The sequence below is a fragment of the Vidua chalybeata genome, chromosome 1 (assembly GCF_026979565.1).
Source record: "Vidua chalybeata isolate OUT-0048 chromosome 1, bVidCha1 merged haplotype, whole genome shotgun sequence".
NCBI lineage: Eukaryota > Metazoa > Chordata > Aves > Passeriformes > Viduidae > Vidua > Vidua chalybeata.
In genome coordinates, this window is record NC_071530.1 from 42,253,752 (window position 1) to 42,281,167 (window position 27,416).

Here is a 27,416-nt window from a genome sequence, read left to right on the forward strand (position 1 = left end):
AGAACTTACAAGGAAGTGTAAGATCTGCACCAGAGACGCACAAGTACTGACACACAAACTGAGCTGCTGAGTGGCATATGCGTAAGTAACAGTACTGAGTGACTGAACATGAGGAAGTGTTGTCCGAGAATGTGCATTCCTTTAGAAATGCTGCTATTTGAAAGGAACAGCATCTATACAAGAACACAGTTTAGAAATTAGGTTGTTACTGTCAAATCAAAATTTAAGATTTCACTGGTCACAGAAAATGAATTAAGCAATAAAAAACTTGAAATAATTGTGTCTTAAAAAATAATCTGAGATTGGTACAGAATCACCAGTACCTAGAGGAAGGTACAAGCCTATTCAAGCACAACTTAAGACAGTATTGCAAACTACTTGTAATCTGAAGCTTCTGGGTTTTTTCCCCCAGTAGTCTCAATATAAAATTTAGGTTAGAATTAACATGAGTGAGACTGAAAAGGTGAGTCAGATGAAACAGTCTCTCCTTCTCACCAAGCTCTATTCTACGAAGTTCCCTTTAATTTTAAACACATGCAAACTGAGATCATACATTTATTTATCCTTAGCTGAGAATCTGGAATGATACAACTGCATGAATTGAGAACTCAAGCTGCTTATGAATATGACACTTGAATAAACTGTAAATCCAAGCTGAAAATGTATGACTGTAATAGCATTAGCTCAAATCAAAATGAAAGTAACATGACTGTCCATCAGTTTCACAAGTAGGCAGCTGATGTCTGATCTCCAGTACCTTAAGTTACTCTCTAATGATTTGCATTTAACTTTAAATCTTAACATGTATTGTAATATTCCAGTAATGCACACAGAATAAACTTAAGAACAAAGACTGTCAGTCTTTACTCTATTTTAAAAGCCTAATCCAAAAAACCAACATCTACAGACCAAAACGTTAACACTGAACAATTCTTTAACTTCTTCACTCAGTGTAAGCCCCACATTTCCTGTGTTTCATTCTAAAAGGTTTGCCAATCTCTTAACTTTGCGTAACAAAAATACTCTTGCTACTGCATGAAAAGCTGTAGTAGAGGCCTCTGTTCACATATGGACAGCATATTACAAGACATTCCCAACCATATTTTGTGTATGCCAAAAGAAAGGGCTGCATGGCATCATGGTCCAGTTTAGAAGCAAGAGGAGGAGGACAGCAGAGAACGTTTCACACCAAGTGTGACCCCAGGTATCTGCCTGACAGGCTGCATACAAAGACACAAGAATTACATCAGTTTCCTGCTCTCTGCCATGTCAGGAAGTCAGGCTGAAGGAAGAGGGAAGGCCCAGACACCTCTTTGCTGTGGTAGGACTGCATTTGCTGAAGGCTGCACAGAAACCCTGAAGTGTGAGATACTGGTCTACGCCAGGTTGTCTCCTGACAGCTCTCTCCACAATTGTACAAACTTTGATGAGGAGGCTGAACTAAAACCAGCAATAAACTCATCCAGCCTTGCTGCAGACTTTGCTTTGAAGCACTTGCATCACTTATGCCCAACCAACAGTGCCAGAAACTTCTGACCTCTAACAGTAGGGCCTGGCTGCCCACACACTGCCTCAGCCTGTGTGTGGTGTATTCCCTACATGGAGCCATGCAGGCTCCTGCCTGTCTCACTGGGAGCTGCTGGTGGCCCTCACCAGCCTCTCTCCAGTGGGGAGCTCTACCTGGATGGAGGCAACAAAACCAGCAGCTCTGAGCCAAGCTTCACAGACAAGAAATGAAGCCTGGGCTGTGGTCTTCTTTGGTTTCATACTGGCACCCTCCCTCAGGCCCCATCTGTCTCCAGAAATGCTGGGAAACACTGACCCAGTTTGCTGATGACTTGTGCTATGCTGTGTATTTTAAACACAATTGCCTGTAATTAACAAACAGGACTTAAATAAGCTAGAAACATAACAGAAAATGAAGATCTCAATCTTTCAGGAACTTGCCATGCTAAAAGAACAGACTGGTTTGTCAGCAAAAATAGGAAGAGTTCTGTAGTTGTCACAATAAAGAGCAAATATAGTATCTTACAGTACTGTAGTTGCCAGGCAATAAACCTCCTCACTACAGTATGTTTATCTCTCATAGCAGCCCGTGTTTGCTTCCCTTTCCTTCTGCCTCTCCTTTTATTCCCAATGGGCCTGAGGGGAGAGATGGACAGAAAAAAACTCCAGGCTGGAAATAAGTTAATTTTTTTTTTAATATATTTTGAGGTCTCAAAATTAAAGTAATGCACTCCTGTGTTGTCTTTTCCATAAGGTCATTCTATAGAAACACTTGGAATTTAGAACCATCATGGAGGCAAAGAACAGCTACTAGGACCGTAAGAGTTCCCAAGTTTGTGCTTGGGAAGCACAAGATGTCCTTGTTATGAAAATTCATACTCATAGGGCAGGCTACAGCTACTCCAACTTTACAAATTCATATAAAAATTTAGATTCATTGAATTTTTTGTTCCAATTTCTTATGTAAGTAGAGCTGCTCTTTACTGAAAGAGTGACGTTCATTAAAAAAAACCCCAAGCAACTCAAAAGCCAACTTTATAGTTTTAGAATTTCCATTTGAAGGTGAACTCCAGGTCTTCCTCTAGAGTAATTTGTTTTGTAAGTAATACTTAGTATTAAGAACATTTGATGGGATTTCTTTTTTCAAAGAAGCTGACATAAAAATGAGGAGATTATCCATCATGAGAGAACTGCTGAGTCAAAGTTACGGTATCACCCTTGAAGAGAGGTGAGCTCTCTAACACCAAGCTCCAGACCATTGAGGTTCTGTAGGCAACCCTTAGATGCCTGCAACAGTAACTCTTCTGAAGTACCTGCAACCACCTAAGATCTATTTCCTACATCAGTGACCCCTGAGTGAATGATGATTAGGTGCACACAGTGCAGGGTGCAGTCCCACCTGGGGATGACACTGAAAACACTGTAACATTCATGGAGCATCAACATGTAATTCAGGGAGACAGAATAGTATTCAGAAAAGATGCCTCTAAAATCTCAAGCCTAAATCCAAGGTGACAACAAATGGAGACTTTAACCTGTTTTCCCAAATGTGTGTCCTTAATCTGTAGTAAGTGTCCATTTTTTTTTTTTTTTTACATTTAACTTGAGGTAGCAGTACCTTACTTTTATCAATTAGGCCAAGGAAAATTATGACTATGCACCAGAAGGACATCCCAACACTTACTCCTATTAAGTGATTTCACATATGACCTTGCATGAAAATTGCACAAACTTTTGGAATGAACAAGTTATTTTGTCTTTTTCTCTAAATCATACAGATAAACAACACTGAAGGTGTTGCTGGAGTTAGTAGTGCTAAACATCAGCACAAACAATAGTATTCTTTTCTCATTAATAAATTATCTACTAACAATTGTTATTATTGCTAGTAACAATTACCAGTATTTCACCTAAATAGACAACTTTTGAAAAGACTGGAGGTTACAGGATGAAAATGCCTCAGTACTTCCTCCATCTTCACTGGAACAATTGTTAAAATGGGCCAATTAATATTTTATCCAATACCAGCAGATCCCTAGTGATAATTTACCACTTAATTCAGGAAAGAAAAACCACAATGTTGAAGAAAAATAGCTGCTCAAAACTTGAATCATCCAATATCTATGAGCAACTGGAAACTATTTGGATTGGGTGTTCTGATTGGTTGGTTTTGGTGGGTTTTTTTTGGTTGGTTGGTTTTTTTAAAGTGTATTCTGCTGTAACTGAAGATGTGGGATGCTTTGGTAACTGGTTGCAGAGCAAATGAACTGGCTGAACATAGCAATACCAACTAGATGTTGGAAGCCCAATTCCCCCTTTTTAGTTTTACTGGGTCACAAGCTGAAGCCTGGAAAATCTCAGGAACCCTTACTAATAGGTTTTTTTAATTCATGTTTTTGTCAAACAAAACCAATCTATTGCAATATAATTAAGTGACTGAAATGGTGAATTCAGTAATTTTTCTTTGACAACAGGCACAGCAACTGACATGAAAAAGAACATAACCTACAGGTCAAATTTAGAGTGATTTCTCATTTATAACTAATTCCATATCAGCAGGTTTATGGATTATGCAACTAATTTTTCTCCAGGGATATTACATAACACAATTAGTATGAGGAGCTGAAGGTCAATGAACAAGCCCTTTTCTAGGGGTTGTGAAAACTTGCCTCTGTAGGTACAGACTTCTAATTGCCTTGTCAGTTCCTGAGAAGGGTAGGAAAATTGAAAATATTATGTGCAACTGATTTCTGAACAGTTTTTTAAGTGTCCACAGCCCTTTGAAGACATTTAAAATTTGCAATGAGTAAGTATTTTACTGTTCTCAAGAAAGCATTACTTGAGAATTTTAATATTCTCATTAAGACAATTTAAAAAACAAACAAACAAAACAAACCCTGCCCAGCCACTTAGATTCCTAAATCCTCACCTGAACTGAGCTTTGATGTTGCTGGGGCTTGCAGATCTGGTCTGAATTTCCTTCTCTTGTTTTTCTCGCAGGATCCTTTCAGCTAGTAAGAAGTAAGTAGCAGTGATGTGATTGTATTTGTTAGTCTCCAGTGCCCTGAGGAAAGTACAAAACATAAAACAACCCATCCATCAGTGGTTTCTAACAATTGGACATGCATCTCACAGCTTGCTGTGCTTCCCATAACAGGAAGAATGCCTGAAAGAAGGACTGCCTGTTTCTGATCTTTTGATGAGCATGCCTTAATTTTATTAAAAATAAAGAGCCACCAAGTCTAGCAATTTCAACTACAGTTGGAAGGAGACATCCTTAGAATATCATCCAACAAAAGTAAGAAATTATTTTTTGTTTTACATTCTTTAAATTATAACTGTTTTTTATTAATGTTCTGCACCAATGATGGGCTCTCCCACTAGCACATGCAACCACAAAGTACCAATATTCAGTTATACAACAAATGGAAGAACACTTTCATTATTTTATGCTTGCCACATTGAGTTTATAGTAAAAATAAGTTCATAAAGCAGTAAGCATCACTCAGACATTGTAACAGACAGGCTGCCCCTGTTACACAGCTAAAAGCTTAAGAAGTGAGACTGCTGCTTTCCCTTCCCCATCAACAGTTTTTAACAGCTGAACACATTAAAAAGGGAAAAGTATTTAAGAACTCTTTCAATTTGGGGAATATTTTAGAAATTTGGCAGTTTTAATCTCTTAGAAGAATCTATGTAGCTTTCTAGCAAGCTTCCTCAGTGACAATGACTATTATGAATTACATAGATAAATGGAATAATATTTTAAATTAACAAAGATTTAGGTACATTGGAAATGTGCTAAGGGAAAAATTCTAGAATTTGTCACCTTCAAATATGCATGGGAGATGAAGAACAAGCATGGATTCCAAAGCATTTAAGTTTACTCAAGACAGCTATTGCAGGAATCAATACACTGTTCCAACACTTTTTTTTTAAGTTTTTCCTAAATTTGAGTATACATAAGTACTTCTGATCCCACAATATCCTATCACAGAGCAAGACTGCAATGATTTGTTTATTAACTGAATGCCCTGATATTTAAACACCAAAGTGCCCAAGGTTCTCGTGATGTTTTTGAATCAAAAACAAGAGATGCACAAAACAAACTGCATCTACAATGGTGCCAACTTACTCCACTATGGTGTCTCTGTCTGCGATGTCCCCAAGAACCATGCGCTGTATTATACTGTTGTGCTCCTCCTCAGATAGATTTTTGTATGACACAAGAGGAATATTATACTTGGTTGCAGGAGATGGATCAACTCCTTGGAGCCATGCGTGGTTTTCAATCTCTTCCAAAGATGCCCTTCGCTTCGGGTCTCTCTGCAACATCCGTGTAATTAGACTGTGAATAAAAAATAAATCTAAACAAAAATGCACACACATGTTTAAAAAAGCAGTTGTAAGAGCAACATTAGGAAGACATTTTCTGCTGTCAGGTCACGCAGCTCTTCTGAAGTCTCATAGTAAACAATGTGATGGGAAACTGTTTAGTCTCAAAGATGTTACAAATACTGCTAAACTGAAACAATTTATTAAAACGATAAATACCATAAACACTGTAGTTTTCATTTACCACACTTAGATACCTAATTCACCGGATTTTTTTCATTTATTTGATTTTAGTAGGTTTTATAGGGCAATTACAGGTCACAGGTGGCCGATCAGCTAGTCAGTAAAGTAATAGAAATATGATTTTTTTATTATTGCTGCTGTGAACAAGTATATGGAATGGCAAGATAAACAGAAATATTTTATTCTGAAGTAACTATCAGACATTTGAGTCTTCAATATCCTTGAAAAAACTGTGATTTGTTCTACCCACATATAAAAAAACCTAAACAGACCAATACACTCTCTGGGATGATATAGTGACAAATCTACTAATGAGTTAATCCTGAGATTTTACAAATGCTGGAGAGTGCATGAATTCCCCAAGTAAAGAGAGAAAGAAGACTTCATTGGCACAGCACATCTCTGTTCACTTACTATACATGGAAGATTCTTGGGGGAGGTATTTTTGGCTTTGTTCAACAAATAGGGATATATGGTTTTGTTGCCAAGGTTACAAAGAAACTCTATTGCTCCAACATGTTCTCCAATTCTCATATAGTGCTTTTTCTTCCACTAACTATACTATACCATGCAACTTATGACTGCAAGGCCACACACAAGGCACAAATTCTGTTAATCACAGAATTTTTTAATGTTGTTTTTGTTGTTGTTTGCCTTTTTTTTCTGTGTGAGATGATGTATGAATTTAAGAAGTGGAGGTTAATCCAAACTTCTTAAAAAATTCTACAGTAAAAAAAAAGTCACGTTTCTTTTTATTAGCTCTGGTCTCTACCATTACCGAGAGGAAAGGCAAGGGTGAGACATGGGAACCTTGAGTTTCTTTGCTTTTGTTAATATTATGACAGAAAGAGAACAAACTCCATATTAATTTGACTTTTTTTTAAACTACACTGCCTGTAGTAAAACGGCACAAATTCATTACATGTGTCTCCTGCTTGAAGCTTGTTTATGCATCTCAATTCACAAATGCTTTCACTTCCAGCAGGAAGTTTAAGCATTCCCAGAGTCTTTTCCCTAAGAAAACCTAACCTATAGAGGACCTGGGTAACTGGCTGTACATTGTTCTGCTTTGTATAGAGAAAGCAGATCTGGACATGTAAGCAAATCAATGTTGGCAAGTATGTTAAGCAGAAGGCTGCAAAGTTAGGTTTCCTGGCCTCACCATGCAGCATCTCAAGAGATTGATTCGATACAATTCACTGATAAGAGCTCCCTCTTAAACCTCTTCCTATATTGTACTTTAAACCTCTTCCTATATGTAAAACTCTTCAAGCTCAGAGCAGCTTTTCCATGTTACTGGAGGGTCCTAATGACAAGACAAGAACACCAGCTATGGCACAGAATCACAGAATCATTAAGGTTGGAAAAGACTACTGAGAGCATCAGGTCCAACCACTAAAATAGCACTACCATGCTCACCACTAAACCATCTAAGTGCCACATCTACACTGATTTTGAATCATCATCACCTCAAGGCACGGTGATTCTACCACTTCCTTGGGCAGCCTGTTCTAAGGCTTGACAAGAAATTTTTCCTAATATCCAATCTTAGCCTTGAGGTCATTTCCTCATCCTATTGCTTATTACCTAGGAGAAGAGACTGACCCTACCTGGCTACAACCTCTTTTCAGGTGGTTGTAGAGAGCAGTAAGGTGTCCCCTGAGCCCCCTCTTCTTCAGGCTAAACAACCTCAGCTCCCTCAGCTGCTCCCCAGCTTCACTGCCCTTCTCTGGACACAATCCATCACCTCTATGTCTTCCTTGAGAGCTCAAAAACTGAACACAGGGCTCAGGATGTGCCCTCACCAGTGCTGAGCACACGGGAATCTCTGTCCTGGTCCTGTGGCCACACTGTTACTGATGCAGGCCAGGATGCTGTTCACTATGTTATGCATTAGACTCCTGGACTGCACAGATGACAGGTAAAGAAAGGAATGGGCATCATGACCACACCTATAACAAACTTTATTCTTTGGCAAGTAACAGAATTCTAGATGCTGCTCTAGTTTTTTTGACTGCATCAAATGTATTTTTCAAGCATTTGTAAAGGCAGCTGGTTCTCTGTACTCAAAATTAAGAGATACTCTACAGCAGATTCAAGAACCGAGACAAACATTTTAAAATAGTCTAAATGATGCAGCTGGGATATATATTTAAAGTCCCAGAGGTCATTAACTAATAGGGAAACATGGGAAATACTGGAACATGTCAGTAAAAAGGCTCCAGTGACCACTGTAGAAAAACACCTCAAAAAGGAATCATGACTCCTATGTGGATATGGTATTTCCAGACCAAATATTTTTCTCCATTGATAGCCTAGGATGGTAATTTGGAGTTGCAATTTCAGTAGGAGATGAGCAAAACTTGCTGTGTGACAGGTTTTGAAAACTTGTTGTTCAGACAGAAATTGACAAGCAGCACTACCTTCCTAAGCCTCATGACAGAATAATCTCCATACCACCTGGTAATTCGTCCAGTGAAAGAGTTGGCCAAAGCCAATTGGTACTGAGTAATTTCTTCAATTCTTATAAAATGCATGACAATTGAGAGACATAAAAGGAAGAGTATCAAGGAATATTCTACACATTGATAATATAGTATGGGGAACTCCCAAAAATAATGCAAATCCATTTCTGTGAATACTTCCAAGTTGTTTAGTACTCTACTTACTCTTTACATTCTTTGGACACATGAGGTGGCACCGTGTATTTGCAGTCCATTATCATAGTCAGAGTTTCACTGTCATTTGCTTCTTGGAATGGTGGTTGTCCACAGACTAACATGAAGAGGATGACTCCCAAACTCCATATATCTGCAAATATAAAGGACATATTTAAAAAACCCAAACTGTTGAGGATACAGACATAATTACCATCAGACCCATGAAATATTCTTAAAATGCAAATTGGGGTGATTATTGCACTCTTCATTATGAGCACTACTTACAGAAATTGCAATTCCACTGAGTACAAAATACAGTGGTTCCATTGCTTGACAGCTTTTACCATTTTTGAAGGGGAAAAAAACCCAGAATTCATTACTTCAAGGATGCATAACAGCTTGAGATGCATTAACACTTTTGACAGCAGTGTTAGATAAAGCTGAAAATAATCTGGTCACTTAGAAGGCAAGAATTTATTACCCTTTTGATAACAAGTAGGCACAGGTTATTCAAGAGATTTGGATTCAAAGCACATTCCTTTCTCAAGGACTTGCATAAACTGTTCTCTGTATTGTTTACATGGTTCTCAGAATCACAGAATCACTGGGTTGGAAGAGACCTTCAAGATCATCAAGTCCAACCCATACCCTGACACCTCAACTAAACCATGGCAGCGAGTGCCACATCTGATCTTTTCTTAAACACAGCCAGGGGTGGTGACTCCACCACCTCCCCTGACAGACCATTCCAGTACTTTATCACTCTTTCTTCAGTAAAAAACTTTTTCCAAACATTCAACTTAAATTTCCCTTGGTGCAGCTTTAGACTCTCTTTCTGTCAGTTCCTAGCTGCAGAAAGATACCAACCCCCACCTGACTCAATCAGGTAAGAAATTACAAAGAAAGTCACTTATTTCAATAAGACTGATTTTGCTATGTTTTTCCTTCAGTGATGTTGTGTTGCTTTAAAACTTGGCAGCTCCAATAGTAACTAAATTAGTTTATATAAAAACAGCTTCTTATACCAATGATACAACAAAGTGTGGAGTAGTGGGTTTGGGTGCTGGCTTTTTTCTTTTTTTTTTTTTTTTTACATATCCAAACATAACAATTAACAGTGATTTCTGCTACATTCTGGGAGTCTTCTTATTTCCTTCTAATTCCTGCTTGTGTAAAATAAACATTTAACAACTCTCTTGCTTCCCAGTGGAATAGCATACCAAAAGATGAAAAAGAAGTACTTTGGGGCATGAAGCCCTGTAGTTGATTTCTACTTAGTGCAATAGTTAATATTTAGTTCCAATCTTTATTAAGAGCCTACCTAAAAGAAAATATTTCATGAGTGTCACTGCATTCCATAAAGGAAACATAAATATTAAGAAAGGCATCATATTGCAGAAAAATAAATAACTCGCTCCAATATATGCTTAATAAAATCTCCATGATCTTAAATTTCATCTACAACTCCATGCTCGGGGAATTTCAGCAGCAATTTTGGGTCTTAAACCCTTAACATGTTACAGATCTGTACTCAGTAAAACCAAACAGCTGAGAAATGATCAGGCAGGCACCTCCCAAGGAAAAAGGGGAGAGCAGCCGGCAGTGATCTGGGACATAGAGCACACCAGCTTTTTCCTAGAAGGACTTGCAAGAGGGATCCACATAAGCTATCTACTCAACTGCATCTTGCCCATTCAAAATACTCAATGTGCATTTCATGCTGAAGGATGGCTACAATTTTATTTAATAAAGTAAATCACACAGATTCATCCCTAGAACAGTTACTCATTTTGCTAGTTATGACCTATTCTTCTTATGGTTTAGCTGACAGGGGAATAGAAACACTACATGGTAATTTTCTTTAGAGCTCTAATTTGTTCTAAGTGTATACTATTAAACTCAGACAATGATTGGATTTCTGCTATGCTCACTAGAGCCTCAATCCTGTAGGTACTCAGCATTTTGAGGCTGGTACACCATATCATGCATACCTGCAAAATCAGCATGACCATCACCCTATTTATAGATTCAATAAGTACTTCAGTACTTTGATAGCTTGATCCCAGAAAGGCGATGTTTAGGAAAGCAGGACTTAAAAAGCCCTCAAAAGACAGGGAGGCAGTTTCACTAAAAGGTCCATCTTTAATTTTGTAAAGTTAATTGTTGTCTTTCTGCTTATTTAGTTTCCATGCAGCTCAAAAGTTTTGGTGTATTTTCTATCTCCCATCACACAACAGATTACATGAAGTTTTTGCAAACACAGAAGACAGGTGAATTTATGCATTTCTGTGACCAGTCATCTTTTGGCTATCAATGTCCTTCCTAGATTTTTAACTTTGCCTAAGATCTGTGTTGTGATTTGATCTATCCTAGTATTCTGTTCAATACTTCCCCACAACAGAATAGAATGCTTCATGTGTCCTTTTACCATTAAGTATTTTACAAGAGTGCACATAGTAGTCATTATTACAGACAAACTACATTTGCTATAATAAAGCAATACATATGGGCTAAATTTAAGTCAAGAGAAAAAATGTTGGGGAGGGGAGCAGTCTAATTAAAATGTTAGTTAAAAATAAGCATACAAAAAGTTTATATAGAAGGAAAAAGCAGTGTAAGAAATCAAGCTTAAAAACAGTAAGACGTTCCTGAGATAAGGACAGCAATCAAAGGCAAGAATTAACATTCCTTGAAATTGCCATATACAGGAAACTCTACCAGACCTTGAAGTTTCAACTGCACTGAGCTGATACTGAATGTATCATTAAGTATTTTCCATTACAAGGTAGACTCCTAATTTATTTTCTTTTTTACACACATGGCTTCTTCTGTGGGCTATGTATACACTTTGCTGTGTTTTAATTTGAAAGGATATGTGTAATAACAGGTAAATAACAGGTTCCAAAAGTTATTTAAACATGTATGCACATTTACTTCATAAAAATACAAAATAAAAAACACTTTTTAGAAGCAAAATCCAGCTGATTGTCTAAATGCAAAGTAAACCCCCAAACCACTAATGCAATGTCCATTAGACATCACCCTTTATGTTCTGATAAATAAAGCAGTAATTACTGATTAGCCAGCACATAATAGAGAATTTTGTATATTTTTTCTTTCACTAGTTACTATATTTTGTACTCTGTACCCATAGGTCTCTCCAGATAAGAAGAGCTGCACATAGGAAAATGAAATAATTTTAACACAGCTGTATGAAAATAAAATAAAAACTCTGGTTAATAATGAAATATAAATCATGCACTGAACTGCTACTGTATTTCATTATATCACTAATTCTGTTTAATGCACAAAGTATATACTAAAAGAGCATAATGTGTATGCAGAAAAAGTTTTTTTAGAAACTAAAAATAGTGCTAAATACCATTTAACGTTGGCATATTACATAGATATTCTTAACGTCTCAGTGAAGAGCATTAGAGCAGCAACAACTACACTTTACCTCACTCTTACATACTACAGGCAAAGCTTCCTAGTATACTTCTTTGACAAATGTGTATTTTGTTACCCTGCCAGCATAGCAGATGTTTATTCTGATGTGATCAAGAAGTAACACCGGACAGAAACAATTACATGGGTTTTATTCTCAGCCTATTTTTACACCTGCAGTTGTCAAAAGATCAACTTCATTGCACCTACAGCCAAGGTGACTAAAATTACTCAGCTTGCAGTGTCATGGACAAAGCTGAGCAGCCTCAGCAAAACTTAAAAATCTACTCATAACCAGGAAGCAAGAAGAGATTGTGCCTGAGAAAGTCTAGTCCACATGGAACACTGAAAAATCACTGGAGGGCTTAGTGCAGCCCCTATTATGTCACAAGACAGATGTCATATTAGCAACATCTTCACAAGCCCAGCATCATCATATTACAGGAAGCCTCTCATTTCTGGAAGCAGAGCCAAGCATTTGGATATCTGCAGGTGTACTAAGAGAACACATTCAAGAGTTTTGTCCTGCCCCTTCATACGCAAACTCTCCAAACAAGGGGTTGATTCCTTGTCCCTTTCCTGTGCCACAGCTTAACCAGACCTCATCCTCATGCAACTAAAGCCAACCAACCAGATGACTGATGCAATGCCACTTTAACAAGTCTCTTGTTAACACAGCTGCATATTTTCAGTCAAATTCAAAATACAAAAATTTGAAAATATGCTGCAAAAACACTTAAATATATGGCTTTGTTCTCTAAATATACATTTTTTCTTCACCCATTTAATGTAATAATCACAGTTCATTTTGGAGAATTCTTCTATTCCAGAATAGTGTAATCTAGCTGAAAGATGCAGGATCTTTAAGTAGGGTTATCTTAGAGACGTTAGTAAATGATAATCAGAGGTTACTTTATTATAATGTATATTTACCAAATTTTATTATTTCCCCAAGCAATATACAAAGCCATACACAACAGTGTTCATTACCAGAGCTTTGTCCTGTCATAATCAGTGTCAGTGCCACTTCTAGATTTGAGACCCTTAATTGAAGCAACACAAGGAAAAGAAGGGTTACAGAGACCACCTTTAAAATGCAGATTCAAACAATAATTTATTTTTCACAATTTCAAGTTCTTTTCCTACTCTTAGTAACTAGCAATTAGCAGATTAAGGCTTTTTGGAAACTGTTTATTTCTGTCCTTCAAGGGTCATCTAATTTGCTCTTTAGAAAACTGATAGAAAAGCAGAAATTAGGCCCAACATGCCACATGCATTTAGCATTCTTAATCACCTGCAAAACTTCAAGTTATAGTAAAGGAAGGCACAATTCTATTCTGCAGTAGCTAAAATCAAGGTCTCTTTCAAGAAAAAGTCCTGTTAAGATCTCAAGATACAATTTAGCCTTTAAATTGGCTAACTTGAAACTGTCATTGCAATGACAAAGAATAAAATAAGAATAAAAGCAGTAGTAACTAGCTGCAGTAGAGAATATATATTTTTTTTTTGTTTTCTAAGTCATTAAATAATCAGAAAAGGACCATGAACCATGACAACCAGGGCTGTGCATATGCAACTTCCTCACATAATATGAAGTCACTGCCATAGAAACCAAATTACAACATTAGCTGTCTGTGCTACGCCTGTCAAACACAGGGTGGTCAAACATCTGTCACGTTCAAGTTTGCACAACGGATATTCATATTAATCTGCTTCACCATTTCATTAGTCACTTACTGCTTTCTGAAGTTTATGATTTACTCCTAAAACAAGTACTTAGGATTCCAGTAAGTTACAACTTAAGTGGCACCTTCATATTCCCTCATATTTCTACTGTTCCTCAGAAGTCAGACATTTGTCACACTTTATATATGCTATATGAACTTGTGATTTTAAGCAATTAAAAATCTATACTCATTTTGGAAAGGACAAATTTGCATTTACATACATAATGTAAATTGAGTCTACTTAATGAAATTGTTTATTTCAGACCTTGATGGGAAAAGGGTTGATGTTTTTCCTCCTAACTTAAATTTAGAACTGCTCAACAGTTTACAGTGTATATTGCTCAGCTGATAAGATGTATGTTTCTACAGAAAGTCTCTTTCTTCAAAAGTGACTTGTAATATTGAGTAAATTTAGCCAGGTTTTATACATTTCACATTATCTACTGTAACAGCTGAACATTATAGTGATTTTCTACTAGGAGCCACTGAGAATTAAAAGAGACAAACCCACTTTTATGGAGATGACAGAAATGTTTACATGTTTATTTTGCCCCTACAGAGGTATCAACAAACAGACTGTGGATAAATGAAGGGTGGAAATGAACCCCAATTTCCAGGATTATGGGCAGTTACTCTAACCACTGTGTTATGGCACTGAAGAATGTTCCCCCTGCTGCTGCTACCTCTTCAGATTTCATGAAGAAAGCCCAATCAATAGAAACCTGCTGAATACAAGCCTTGGAAGAAAGTCAACACACCAGCACTTCAATACTTAGTTCTTGTATGCAAAGCTAAATAGGAAAAAAATCTATGTAAAATCATCAGTATCTCTGCACTCTGGGCATGTTCAGGGCTAGGGAACAACTGGAGACCTGCAGACTGCTCTTTTGAGCTCAAGATACAAAAACCCCTTGTGAACTACTTCATGTGGATTGAAGGGTGGAACCATGATGGGTTCAGGAGCAGGTACAGGCTGGTAGCTCACAAGGATAGTGGCAAGCATGCTTGTTACAAATTAGAATTCAAGAACCTGTTCACAGAATAGGCTGAGGGAAATTGAATGAATACTCAAAGTGTAGCACAGCTTCATGTAGTTGTCTGAAGAACCAAAACAGAATTTAAGATAAAAATTCAAATGACAGGTGAAATGCTGTAGAAAATGACACTTCTACTAAATATAGTGATAAAACATTATATACAACAGTACAAAAGATAAAAGCTGGTATCATACCACTGAATCATTTGAATGGTGATTGTTGATATACTTGTGCTTCTAAAAGAGAGTAAGAGAAGTATTTCCACTCCTGTATAAGCTAAAAATCTTAAAAAGCTGCATCCCTTGCATAAAAGGTCAGTAGCAAGAAGGTAGAGAATACTTGCGAAAAAAAAGATTTCAGCATTTCTATATATCACAAGTATTTTTACACATATTTTTAATCTGGAATATGCTTGAACTGGACCAGTAAAAATTTCAAGTGTAAGAGTAAAGAATAAGGATTACTTTTTCATAGATACTCAGTTTTTAGCTGATTTAACTATTCTTTCATGCTTTAATTTTTAATGAGAAAGGCTTTGAATAAATTTTCATACTGACCTCTCCAGTTCTCAGAGATGCTACCATCTGTTAACTTTTTTTGTCTTTGTAAAATGACATTTATTTTTCCCTTGCTGAAGGTTGAGGAAGAAAACATTCACAATCAAGGCTAACATTTTTTAAATTAACATGCAGAATGGGTGTTGTTCTTTGTTTTAAAGCACTAAAAATCCCATCAATATTACTATTAGTACACATAGCAGACAAGAGAATTAAGGAAAATCTTTTCCTTTCCTTTCCTGTCCCTCCAAAAAAACAGCATAAATAGCAAATGGCATTTAGCAAATTATTTCCCTAATTAGCTTATCTGTCTGGTGAAACAGTCTAAGTTATTTCACTTGACTAAGACACAATCATCAGTAACTAAGTCTTCTCTTCAGAAGTGATTCCTATTTTCATTCAGTCTGGCACTTAGTACTTGTACTCTGGAAGCCCCAACATAAGGAGGACATGGAGCTGCTGCAGTGAGTCCAGAGAAGATGATCAGAGGTCTGGAGCACCGCTCCTGTGGAGACAGGCTGAGAGAGCTGGAGTAGTTTAGCCTGGAAAAGAGAAGGTTCTAGGGAGACAAGAGAGCTAGAGAGGGACTTCTCACGTGAGCATGGAGTGACAGGACAAAGGCTGATGGCTTTAAACAGAGAGGGCAAGTTTACATTGGATATTTGGAAGAAATTCTTCACTGTCAAGGTGATGAGGCACAGGCTGTCCAGAGAAGTTTTGGGTGCCCCATTTGCTGTCAGTGTTCAAGGCCAGCTTGGATGGGGCTCTGAGCAAACTGGTCTAGTGAGAGGTTCCCTGCCCACAGCAAAGGGTTGGGAATATGTGGTCTTTAAGGTCCAACTCAAACTATTCTATGATTTCATGATTTTTCCCTGAAGTCCATAGCATGGGTTTTGCTGGTTGAGTAAAACCACTAAAATAAAAACAGTTGTTTTTTTTTTTTTTTTTTTAGTTACTAATGCATCTCAAAGTTTCAGTAAGGGTATTTTAACAGAAAACACCATCATTGAAAGGTCTTACTGAACACATGCCACTCACTTTATTTCAAAATGGCCTTGTTTTACTCCAATCATCAGTTCTGCATTTAAAAATAGAATATATCTCCTTTGATATCTGTTGTTTAGGCCCAAAAAGTTACTGAATCTATATTTAAAAAAAAACAAACTAAACCAACATTTTCTGCATGAATTCCAATACTACTACTCCAGAAAATAATTAGCCAGAATAAAACCCAATATTAATTAATTAAACATAAACGGAAGTTTTCTTCTTTATAAAATACATTCTCAAAATCACTGGACATATCAAAGTCTATACAGCACATAGAGCTATTGCACATCTTTCACTGCAATGACTTCGTTATTTTTTTGGTATAAAAAGATAATTTGCTTCTGGTACCTTAAAAATTCTTCATGATTTTGGAAGGACTATCTTTTCCTACACATTTTAGCCGTATAATGCATAATTTTTACTTTATTTAGAAAAAAATTAACATCTGAACAGTTTTACACATGAATGCAAAACCCGGGCATCTGGTTTATAACTAGGTAGTACACCACTGATTTCGGTCCCACCAGATCTGTGTTGACAAATTAGTCAGCCATGGGCTGGAAATAATTAATCTGAGTACTTGTTTGAAAGATACATGAAATTAAGCTTCCTGGCTGTGGAGATGTATTCATCATAACGAAACCTTGCTCCACAACAGCAGCTTGAAATGCTATGAAAACAGTTCTCCCATGAACACAGCAACATGACTGTATCCCTGTATTTAAATTACAGTTTAGCTGATATGGCAGTAACTGAAGCCTATCTTGACAGCTTCTTCTCTGTAGTTTCACTTGGATAAATTATTCTTTGCTTCACCCAGCAGTTTATTGGTGAATGCATGAAAACTTCTGCATAAAGTAATCCAGAACAGAAGATAAATTAAACTTCAAAAATATTAACTTGCTCAGATTAACTGAGAAGTTATCAGGATCACAGATTCCCATTGTTCACTGCAGCCCTATCACATCAAAGCTTCACTTCTGAATGCAAGGCTCCAATACTTGCAATGTAACATCCTCAATTTTAAGCACTATAAATAGTTTCTAGTCAGTAAAATAATTAGATTGAAGGAAAAAAAAAAAGAACCAAAGGATAGTATACTGCATGAAAACTGAACTCCCATTTCATTAAAAATAAACTTCACTATTTGCATGCAATTTGCCACAGAATATAAATACTTTGTTACCGTCAACATTCTTTCTGAAAGTGTTCTACAACCAATTCCTTCCATTTGCCCCTTCTAAAAAGTATAAAAAGTTAATTTCTGATTTGACTCGGGTTTTTCAGCAACATGAGACACACAGCAAAGCAAGGTGAAGGCAGAAAAGCACAGCCACTAACACCAGTACACTAGAGAAGACAGCAGGAGAAAAATACACCTGTAGTACTCACATCAATTCCTTCTGTTTTGCTTCAAAAAACAACTGAAGCCAAGTACTAGAGTGTACAATTCTCCTAAAAATACACTGGCAATGATGATGAATTTCAGTCAAAAGTGTTTCTCTTACATAGAAGTTGGAAAGTAAGTGAGCCAGGCAGAGCTGGTATTACCTAAACTTGCTAACTCAAGAGACAGGTCCGACCACTCTCCTCCAGAACTTACTCCAAGCTCCGTATTCCTTCTTCCACTCAATCCTAAGGGAACAAACAGCTCTGCTAATCTGGCAGAAGTTAAGCCTGCAGAGAGCAGGTTTCCTGTCAAGTTTTTGGCTAACAGTTTTCTGTCAAGTTAGCTGATAAGTCAGTTCATCAAATGGCCAGCCACGCAGCAGAGTGCAGCGCAGGAGAAGGCGTAGCTCTGCTCTGATGCGAGCAAAACAGAAGGGGAGGCACACCTTACACTGGAAGCAGCCAACCAAGTATTACACTTTCAGCACCCTTCCAGCCTCAAGCTCATTCTATAATCTAAGTGTAAATGGTCTGAAGTGCTGAAATACAACAGTAAAAAGGGAGGTTTTCAAAACAAGCAGAGAAATGCTTCTCTTTTCTGAGAACTTGGCTATAATCTGATTTTGAGCATACTGAAACTCCAAAATGCTGCCAGGTATGCTCAGTTATTCACTATTGTTTATGATCTGCAAGTATCTTACAACCTTGTTTTTTTAATACCAGTCAGTCAAATCTTATATTCAGTGGTTTTTTTAGTGCAAAAGGTTACCGTACATAGCCACTGGGCACAGGTTTACATTAGTCATTCAGTTTGAGAATAAAGTGTTATATACACCCAAGAATATCCAAACTAGCTCCACACAGGCCAGACAGGGTCATTGGGGCTGGCTGGCTATGCTCAAGCACCCTGTGAACATGGCTGCAGCTTTGAAACACTAAGCACACTCCAGCAACACTACATTAAAGTAAAAAGCCCTTGCAAAGTCTTGATGCAAAAAGAAAAGAAAATAATTTGGGTTCATTCCAACAGACACAAGGTGGGTCTAAGGGCAGTGTATCATCATCTCAGGAAAGCAGAGTGTATGTATAACAAGGCCTCTGTTTCCTTCTGTAATCAAAAACATATGACTAGGTAATGAATACGTAGTTTTACCATATTGACAGAAGATATCCAGGTCTGAGTTGTGCAAGCCCCTATCTAACTACTAAAGCAGCAGAAGTTACCTGCAACTTCCAGGGCAGCAGAAAGTTGGATTTGGACTACAAAGTGCCAGTTGAGCAGCACTGAGCTACAGTAGCCACAATATTCTTGCTAGTCATGTATTTTATGAGGAACATCTTGCCACCATTCTCTTTGTGTTGCTGTGATGACAAACTGCAATGATAAGTAACTGGGATGGTAACTACAATGTTATTTGTTTACCACAGTACTTTTCTCAAGGCCAGTGCTCAATTGTGCTAAATGTACAAAATCCCAATGCTACAGTCTGAATTTGCCCATTTTTCATCCCCAGAAGAATTAATTTACTCTGCAAATGTTTCTATGCATTTGCACAATACCCAACTACAATAACATGAACCTACCACAAGTGTCTGTGTCTTCCAGCGTTACTGTAGCCTACAAAGCACTTCACACTTTGTAGAGATGCCAAGCAGTTAAAATAGAACCTGCCCTCCTCTGAAAGAATCAACTAATCTGAAAAACTCCAACTAAATTTTATCACCTAGGAAAGGGGCAATTCCTGTTTATTTAATGATCCGATTTCTGTTGATGCTGGTAGAGCAAAAGCACCAGAAGCACACTGTTCTTTCTCATCTGTAGTTATCAACTTTTAAATACTGATGGAGCTCATGGTATCACACCACTGCTCTAGACAGAACTCTGATCTAAAGTAGCATGTCCACTGATTTAGGAAATGAACTTTATGTCCAACAACAGTCCTCTCAACTTTCCTCTGATTGGAACAAATTTTAATTAAGTATGAAAAAAACATGGAAAATTACAAGCAACAGAACTTCTCATTATCTAACTCGCTCAGCTTTTTGACAAGCCCTGGGAACAGATAATCATTGCCCAATATTCCTCTTGCATCATTATAGCTACAGCTTTAAACAAAAAAGGAAATGAGAGACCTAAATTAACTAGGCTCTTTTCAAGTGTGCAAACTTTCAAGTGACATCACAAAGGGCAGATTAATCCCTCAACTAGCTGAAACAGTTGTTTTCAAAAAGCAAGCTTTTCTATTATCTTTATTAAGCATATAACTTGATAAAGACTTGCCCTAAATATTTCAGTTGTTTGTTGAAAGAACATGTAAATTATCTTCCTTTATATATTCATTCGAATACTATTCATAAGAGATCAAAAAAGCCACATTTGTGACAAAATCTTTGGCCAAAAAAAACTCCACCATACACCATGATCAATTTTCCTTCCAATAATTTTTGTAACAATTTTGCATAAATAAAAACAGATGTGGGGTTTTAAAAACACAATGAATGCAAAGGTACTTTAATATGCACAGAGTGTAAGCAGGGGAATCCATTTCAATTTGTCATTTTAGTAAACGATGCTGGATTTCAAGTGGTCAGATGCTCACAAGGGGGCATGACCATGTCATTGCACCGGGGAAAACATGACCTTTTTACTAAGGAGTAAGTTTTTAGATTGGTTCAGCTGTAATGTAATTTCATCCTAACTGGTGGAAGAATCTTTGTCATTGTCAGTCACTATTATTGCAATATTAATAGCCCCATTCAGCTGACAGCTGAATGAGTTCACAGCACTCCACCACTATTTCAAGCTATACATGCATACATACCTTGCACATTACTCACATCACAATGTAACTGATGAAATTTCTTTCTTGAAAATGTCTACTTCTGAATTTATCCATACTTCTAGTTTACAAGTTCAACCTCACCCTAGCATGAACATTTATCTTTCAAGTTTAAGAAAGGTTTGCAGAAGCTCATTTCTCAGTTACATACTTACAATTTTAGTGATAGATTTCCTAAATTTACGTTTAAGATTTCTTTTGGGGGAAAGAGGGCTTTAAAGAAGACCCTATTTTTTCCCCCCACGATCTTTGTACATAAATCATATTTAGGAAATTTGTATAGCGTATCCTACCTTTTTACCCACAGTTAGAAAAGGAAAACCCAGACCCCTCAATGTCATCATCTTATTGGAATCTTACACAAATTTTGGTATTTTTACTCTAGTAACTGACAGTACTTCAGAGAGATTTCGTAGTGGATTACAAAGTGATGAAAAATATGCCACTTACTATCACAGTGCTTGTTAGTATACCAGCACTGCAATTGCTCAACTAGGATAGAAGTTTGAAGTATCCAGTAGTTGAGACAGCATACTGAGGAATAAGTAAGCAAGAACTAACTACTGATGTGTATTTAAATATTCCCAGAAATAGAAGATAATTGGCATCCTCAGACACTAGTTAAAAGAATTTCATTTTTTCCTAATTTTTCTACTGTTCACATCAATCCATTCCATATTAACCAGACCTCCCCCTCTATGAATCCATTCAAAAATTTTCTTTTAACACTATTCAGAAGTTTACCTCCCTAATTGTTTACAAAGTCCTCTAACAAACATTATTACATTCATCATTAAGAGGTCCAAAGCATGCTTTGTTAACTATATAATTCAATTTGGACCATCTGGTCATAATGCTCCTAATTCCCCTTCCCCCATTAATATCCACACACCTCCCTTTTCCCAGGCATCTTCAACTGAGCAGCAATATCAAAACCTAATTTTTTGCTCATCCTCCAAAATTTGACTGCTATTCAATTTTTCAAGAAGTAATTCACATAAGGCATTGTACAGAATAATTAACAAATGCACTTTACCATCTAGTTTTGAAGGCCACTGCTATCAGTTACACTCATGCTTCAGGAAATTCTCAAAAGGAGATAAGAGAACACAGAAAAACTCACAAGTTAGGAGCTCTAGTTTGGCACTAATAAAACTAGAACCAACTCATCTGAATCATCTGACTGTAAATAGAAATCAATTTGTAAGGTAACACTGTACCATCAACATCGATTTGCAAACCCAGAAATAACAGAAATCCAAAATTCCTAATTATAGCACACTTGGGAAAGTACTTTTAAGTCCGGAAAACACAGAGTACAATACCTATTCAAAGATAGAAGCCACAAAGTGTTATTCAAATGTTTAGGCAAAGAACCTAAATATTTTACCTGATAGCTAAAAATATTTATACTTAAAAATAATTCAAGAATTGTAGTTCAACAGTGTGCCTGTCAGCACACAAAATTAGCTGATTGTTCATCTCAGGTAAATTAGCAAAAACCTGGACAACTCTGTCTTAATTTAAACCATCACTACAGTCACAACTATGAAACATAACTATAAAACACACACAGCCATGTACAGAGTCCTAATGGGTGCTATTAACACCCGTGCAAGTATCAGATACTGAACAAACAAGAACAAGAGGCATGTTGACTACTGAAAGTCTTGAAGCACTATTTGCAATTATATCTACCTACACCTGCTGGGAAGGTGAGTTGTACCTCAACTAACAGATTTAAGCAATCTGTATGACTAGAGGACAATATTCAGTGACCCCATCAATGTTTACAGCTATTCTAAAAAGACTTTCAATTACTTCTACTACAATAAGCAGCAGACCTAAGAGAGACAGTAGGAGAATTACATGTAGCTGTCTGCCCTGTACATTCCATTTTGCAGCTAGAAACATGAAGACTCATTTACACATTACTATTCTTTTACACAATCAGGAGCAACTGGGAACTCATCCACTACCTTTGGTTCTCAGACAATGAAAGGGCAGAAGTGGGATAGAGGGGGTTGAAGCTTTCTTTAACTTAACTCCCTGTCTCCTCCTTTGATAGCTGAGTTATTACTTGGTACACATGGCTTCCCACCACCTTGCAGCAGAACATGTAAGCACCCTGGCCCCACAATGCTATTCTCACATGGCTAAACTGAGCAAAGAAAATCACTCGTGGTTGGTTGCAAGGGAGTGTGGGGTCATGTTAAAAATAAATTTGAAACAGGCAACTTTTCCAAAAAGAAGATGGGTTCTGAGTATTTACAAATATACCTATTGCATCCACATTATTATTAATTAATAAAATAATTACAATGTATACAATTGCAACATTTTCATACAAGAAGAACTTTTAGCATTTTTGAGAATATTTGAGTATCTCCTTCAAACAGAGCTGCTCCAGCATGACCTCATCCACAGTTCATCTAGGTTATATTACTTCTTGCCAATTAGCTGCCTTCCATATTTGGCATTATCTTGAAACAGAACAGAGAGGTACAAGATCATGGTATTTATGTTTACAGACTACTGGTTGAATTCAAAGCAGATATACCTACCCACTGCTGGTGCATCATATTCATCCCCAAGTAAAATTTCAGGAGCAGAATAGGCGAGAGAGCCACAGCTTGTAGTGAGCTTCTTTCCAGGCTGAAATTTGTTGCTGAAGCCAAAATCAGTCAATTTCACAAGTCCTTGTTTTTCAAAGAAAACCACGTTCTCTGGTTTTAAGTCTCTATGAACTACATGCAGTTTATGGCAGTAGGATATAGCATGAACTATTTGAGCAAAGTATTTTTTTGCCAGATCCTCATTGAGACCTTCTTCATGTTTCATGATGTAATCAAACATATCTCCACCATCCCCTAGCTCTAAGATGAGATAAAGCTTTGTCTGGGTGTCAATCACTTCATACAGCCGCACAATGTTGGGATGCTGCACTAATTTCATGCACCTGACTTCTTGAAAGAGATGTCCAGTGGCAAGAGTGTCCAGTTTGGTCTTGTCAATGACTTTTACTGCTACTTTTTCACCTGTAAAGACATGCCGAGCAAGTTTGACCACAGCAAAATGGCCTCTGCCCAAAGTTTTATCCAAGTCATACAATCCTGCAATTTTTCCATCATATCCTCGTTTGAAGCCTGCCATTCTGTTTCAGAAGATGAAATATTTAAGCTCTTTGGAAACGTGGTGTTTTCATATAAGGGTATCTGATGCAAATAAATAGTCCATAATCACTGCCAAGCATACCTAAAAACAAAGAGACAAGATTATATGCTTGCATAAAAGTAAGCAAAATTATTATCCTGTGATTACCTCAAGTTACATTAGCACATTACTACAGATTATTTATTAAATAATCTTCAGAAATTTTTGCAAAGAATTTAATAAGGCAGGCTGTGCTAACTTGTAGATTTCTGACATCACATTATGAGTATGCTTGAAGAAAATGAGTTTCAACACTGCAATAATGAAAATTTGTCACAAATTCAGTGGCCTTCATTGCCTTGAGTCAGAAACCTTTCAAGCAGCACTTGAATAAATCGACATAATAAAGACTCTTAAAATTGGCAAAGCTGAAATCTGTAACTTTTCCAGATACGCTATACAACAGCTGGGCAGCACAGAATATCATCAAGAGGAACATACCTAATACATCTTTTTTTGACACATCCCTTCATACTGCACATGAAACAGATCTAATACAAAGTTCTAATGGCATGACTTGGGATTTTTAGCTCCTCCTTTTTATCAGCTTTCTGTTTAGTAAAGCTCAGAGTGACATACAATACCTAATTTTGTTACTCTAATTAGCTTGAGCATTATCAATCAATACTGTAATTACAGCAAGTGAACAAATCTTTGAAGGCTGAAATGAAACTGTGGCAAATAAAATGTTTTGTTAAATATTTTGACTGAAGTTATACAAACTGGTGATAAAAAGTTTGGAGGTAGGCTGCATATGTTCATCAGGCCTGGGAATGAGTGAGGAAAAGGGAGAAGAAAAATGGAAAGAAGCAGAGAAGACTCAAGAGCTCAAGAGTTCAGCTTTTGTGTAGCGAATTCCTGATTACCAGGTATTTGGCATTTAAGCAAACCAGACCCAACTTATAAAATATCCATACTCAAAGCTGGTTTTGAAGGTCTTACATCCCGTTGTCTTTTTTTTTTTTCCATATACAAAACCTCCCAAAACTTTTTCCTGCATTGTTAACTTAGATTGAGGTTTCAATAAAAAACTGTAGCTATCAAAAAGCTAGCCATTTCTCCAACTTTGAGTGCAAAGTAGGTGGAAACATGAAAATTAGATGGATCATTGCCACCTTTAAAATACAGAAAAAACAGCTCTTTAGAATATATTTTCAGTTTCAAAACTGAACTTCAAAAAGAAAAACTTTGAAAAGCAAGTTGGCAACCAAACAGCTACAACATTAGCTATTCTCAAGTTGAAATGTAAGCATTAGATTAAAAACACTCCCTGCTAAACAAGTTATTTCACAGACAGTGAAACTAATGAACCTGGTTTTACATGAATTCAATTACAAGGTTGGGGGTCCTATGAGGATTGTATGATGTTTAACAAGCTCACCTTACTGCTTCTCTTAGCTGGAGCCATGGTATAATCTCTTCACTATCCAGCTGTCTATTTCCACAAAACCCATAGAATTCAGTTTGAGACCTCCACGCCTGTAAAATTTCAAAGAAATCAATTAACTTCCAAAACTTCGTAACCTAGACAAGGAACAGGCTTAAGTACAACAAGCATTAATACAATAACAAACAATATAAACATTGAGGTTTGAGGTTTTATGTTTCTTTAAAGACAGTCATCAAGCTTCAACAAATGTCACTGGGTTTTGTGTTGCTGTATGCACCCTTTTATTCTGCAACTAAGCACTATGCTTCATACGTTCTTTCAAAAGCCACTCCAATAGAAGAGGGCTGGCATATCTGCTTCCCAACACTTCACAAACTGCTCATCTTACAGAGCTACCCCTACCATTCCCATGTAACACCATCCCGTCCTTATTAAAAAAAGCACAAAACTGAATTAAAGCATGCTACATTAAACTAAACGCCCACTTTCCTACCTGGTAGAAACTATTACAGAATGCACAGGGAACATAATACAATGGCAAATACAACAATAAACAATAAAACTCTCCTTATCTTTCAGAAATGCAAAAACTTCTTTACATCTGAGAGCAGTGGGTTTGTGTTTAATAGCACTTTATGGATTCTACCCCACCCCTCCCTGTGAAACTGGGCAGGTGCTTTATTAAAGCATGTGAATTTTTAGCATCAAGAACATACTGCAGCAGAGCTGAATAACTTAACTGTGCTGTAAGAAGAACCACTTCCTCTTGTTTGTTTTTAATCTCTTGATAATTTGTGCATCTTCTCATTCACCATCTGTTCCAAAACAAGAACTATCATACTCCATTTACCTTGCCTCAAGGAACTCACAGAATTAGTTTCCTCCCTTCCTAGCTTCAGCTCAATTTTGTTCTAATCCTAGTCTATAAATCCTTTTGCAGAGGTTTTCCCACAGGCTTTAGCATTCCTATCAACCTTCTCTACTCATTTTCTGGTTTGTTCTATTCTACTTTCTTAGGCTAATTTGAGTTTTTTTTTTTTCACTACTACTGCACACTGACAATGTTTTCAAGCAATACTTTACTTTATAATGTTCCATCATACTGACCTAACCCCAAAATGAAGACTAATGAAAAACAGTCCATGTATACACATTAACCACCTAATCTTAGCCTGCATGAAGCAAGAGGGGATATGCTAATCAGCTGCGCCCCATATGGTTGTGCAACTCCAGAGTCTCACTCCTAAAGGGATTGCCAACATTTTAAAAAACCCAACAACAATAACAATAACAAAACTCCCCACACAAACATGCCTTATAGTACTGCTGTCCCCACAGCATCCTAATCTGACTCCTAACTGCTTCTAGATTAAAGAAATTAAAGGAAAACTGGAGCACACAAATTAATACAGCTTGTCTGAATTTAACTGCAACACTCATCAGTAAGGAAAGATTACTTTGTTCACTTGGCACATTCTCAACCATCATTGTACAAGCTCAACAAGTGATTTAACTCTAAATCACAGAATACACATAAAAATCAACCTGTCAACAGAATTCCAGCAAAAACCAGTTATGTCTAAGCCACGGAGAAATATATCAGAGAATAATCAATAGGATAAGAGCTTACAGAAATGGAAGATAAGCTATGTTTACTGATGTTGCAGCCCCATTAGCTGTAGCAAAATAATTGCAGATTCATTAACAGTTTAACTTGAAGTCTCCACAATAACAGACCAACTAACCCTTAACTCTGTGGTTTTAAAATAAATCTGCATAGATGAAGCTCCCACAGCTAAATACAGGGATTTCAGATGCAACACATGGTTTGAAAATACAGAAGTTTAGAATTGTTCAGCAGTAGGAAGTGGATGCAAAAATGTCATAGTATATATAGATACAAACCTTGGTTACAATTTAAATATTCTATCTAAAGGAGAGCAGTTGCCATACCAGTACCTTTCAGAGCAGTTTCTTTTACTCAGATTCTCTTAAGAGTAAGAAAGTAGAAATTTGACAGTA

The 27,416-nt window shown here is 36.9% G+C and overlaps 1 protein-coding gene across 4 annotated transcripts in view; it reads right to left on the reverse strand.

Moving 5' to 3' along the window:
- Positions 1 to 27,416, reverse strand: part of SNRK (SNF related kinase) — a 39,873-nt gene that overhangs the window by 3,886 nt on the left and 8,571 nt on the right. For 3 of the 4 annotated variants that reach the window (XM_053942421.1, XM_053942429.1, XM_053942437.1), the window contains exons 2-6: positions 25,386 to 25,483; positions 23,356 to 24,046; positions 8,754 to 8,895; positions 5,642 to 5,854; positions 4,436 to 4,570 (exon numbers count right to left, since the gene is read on the reverse strand). In XM_053942421.1, coding sequence (XP_053798396.1) covers positions 4,436 to 4,570; positions 5,642 to 5,854; positions 8,754 to 8,895; positions 23,356 to 23,944 — 1,079 coding nt within the window. In that variant the 5' untranslated portion in view covers positions 23,945 to 24,046; positions 25,386 to 25,483. The remainder of the gene's footprint in view (positions 1 to 4,435; positions 4,571 to 5,641; positions 5,855 to 8,753; positions 8,896 to 23,355; positions 24,047 to 25,385; positions 25,484 to 27,416) is intronic. The other variant, XM_053942445.1, reaches the window with a different exon arrangement.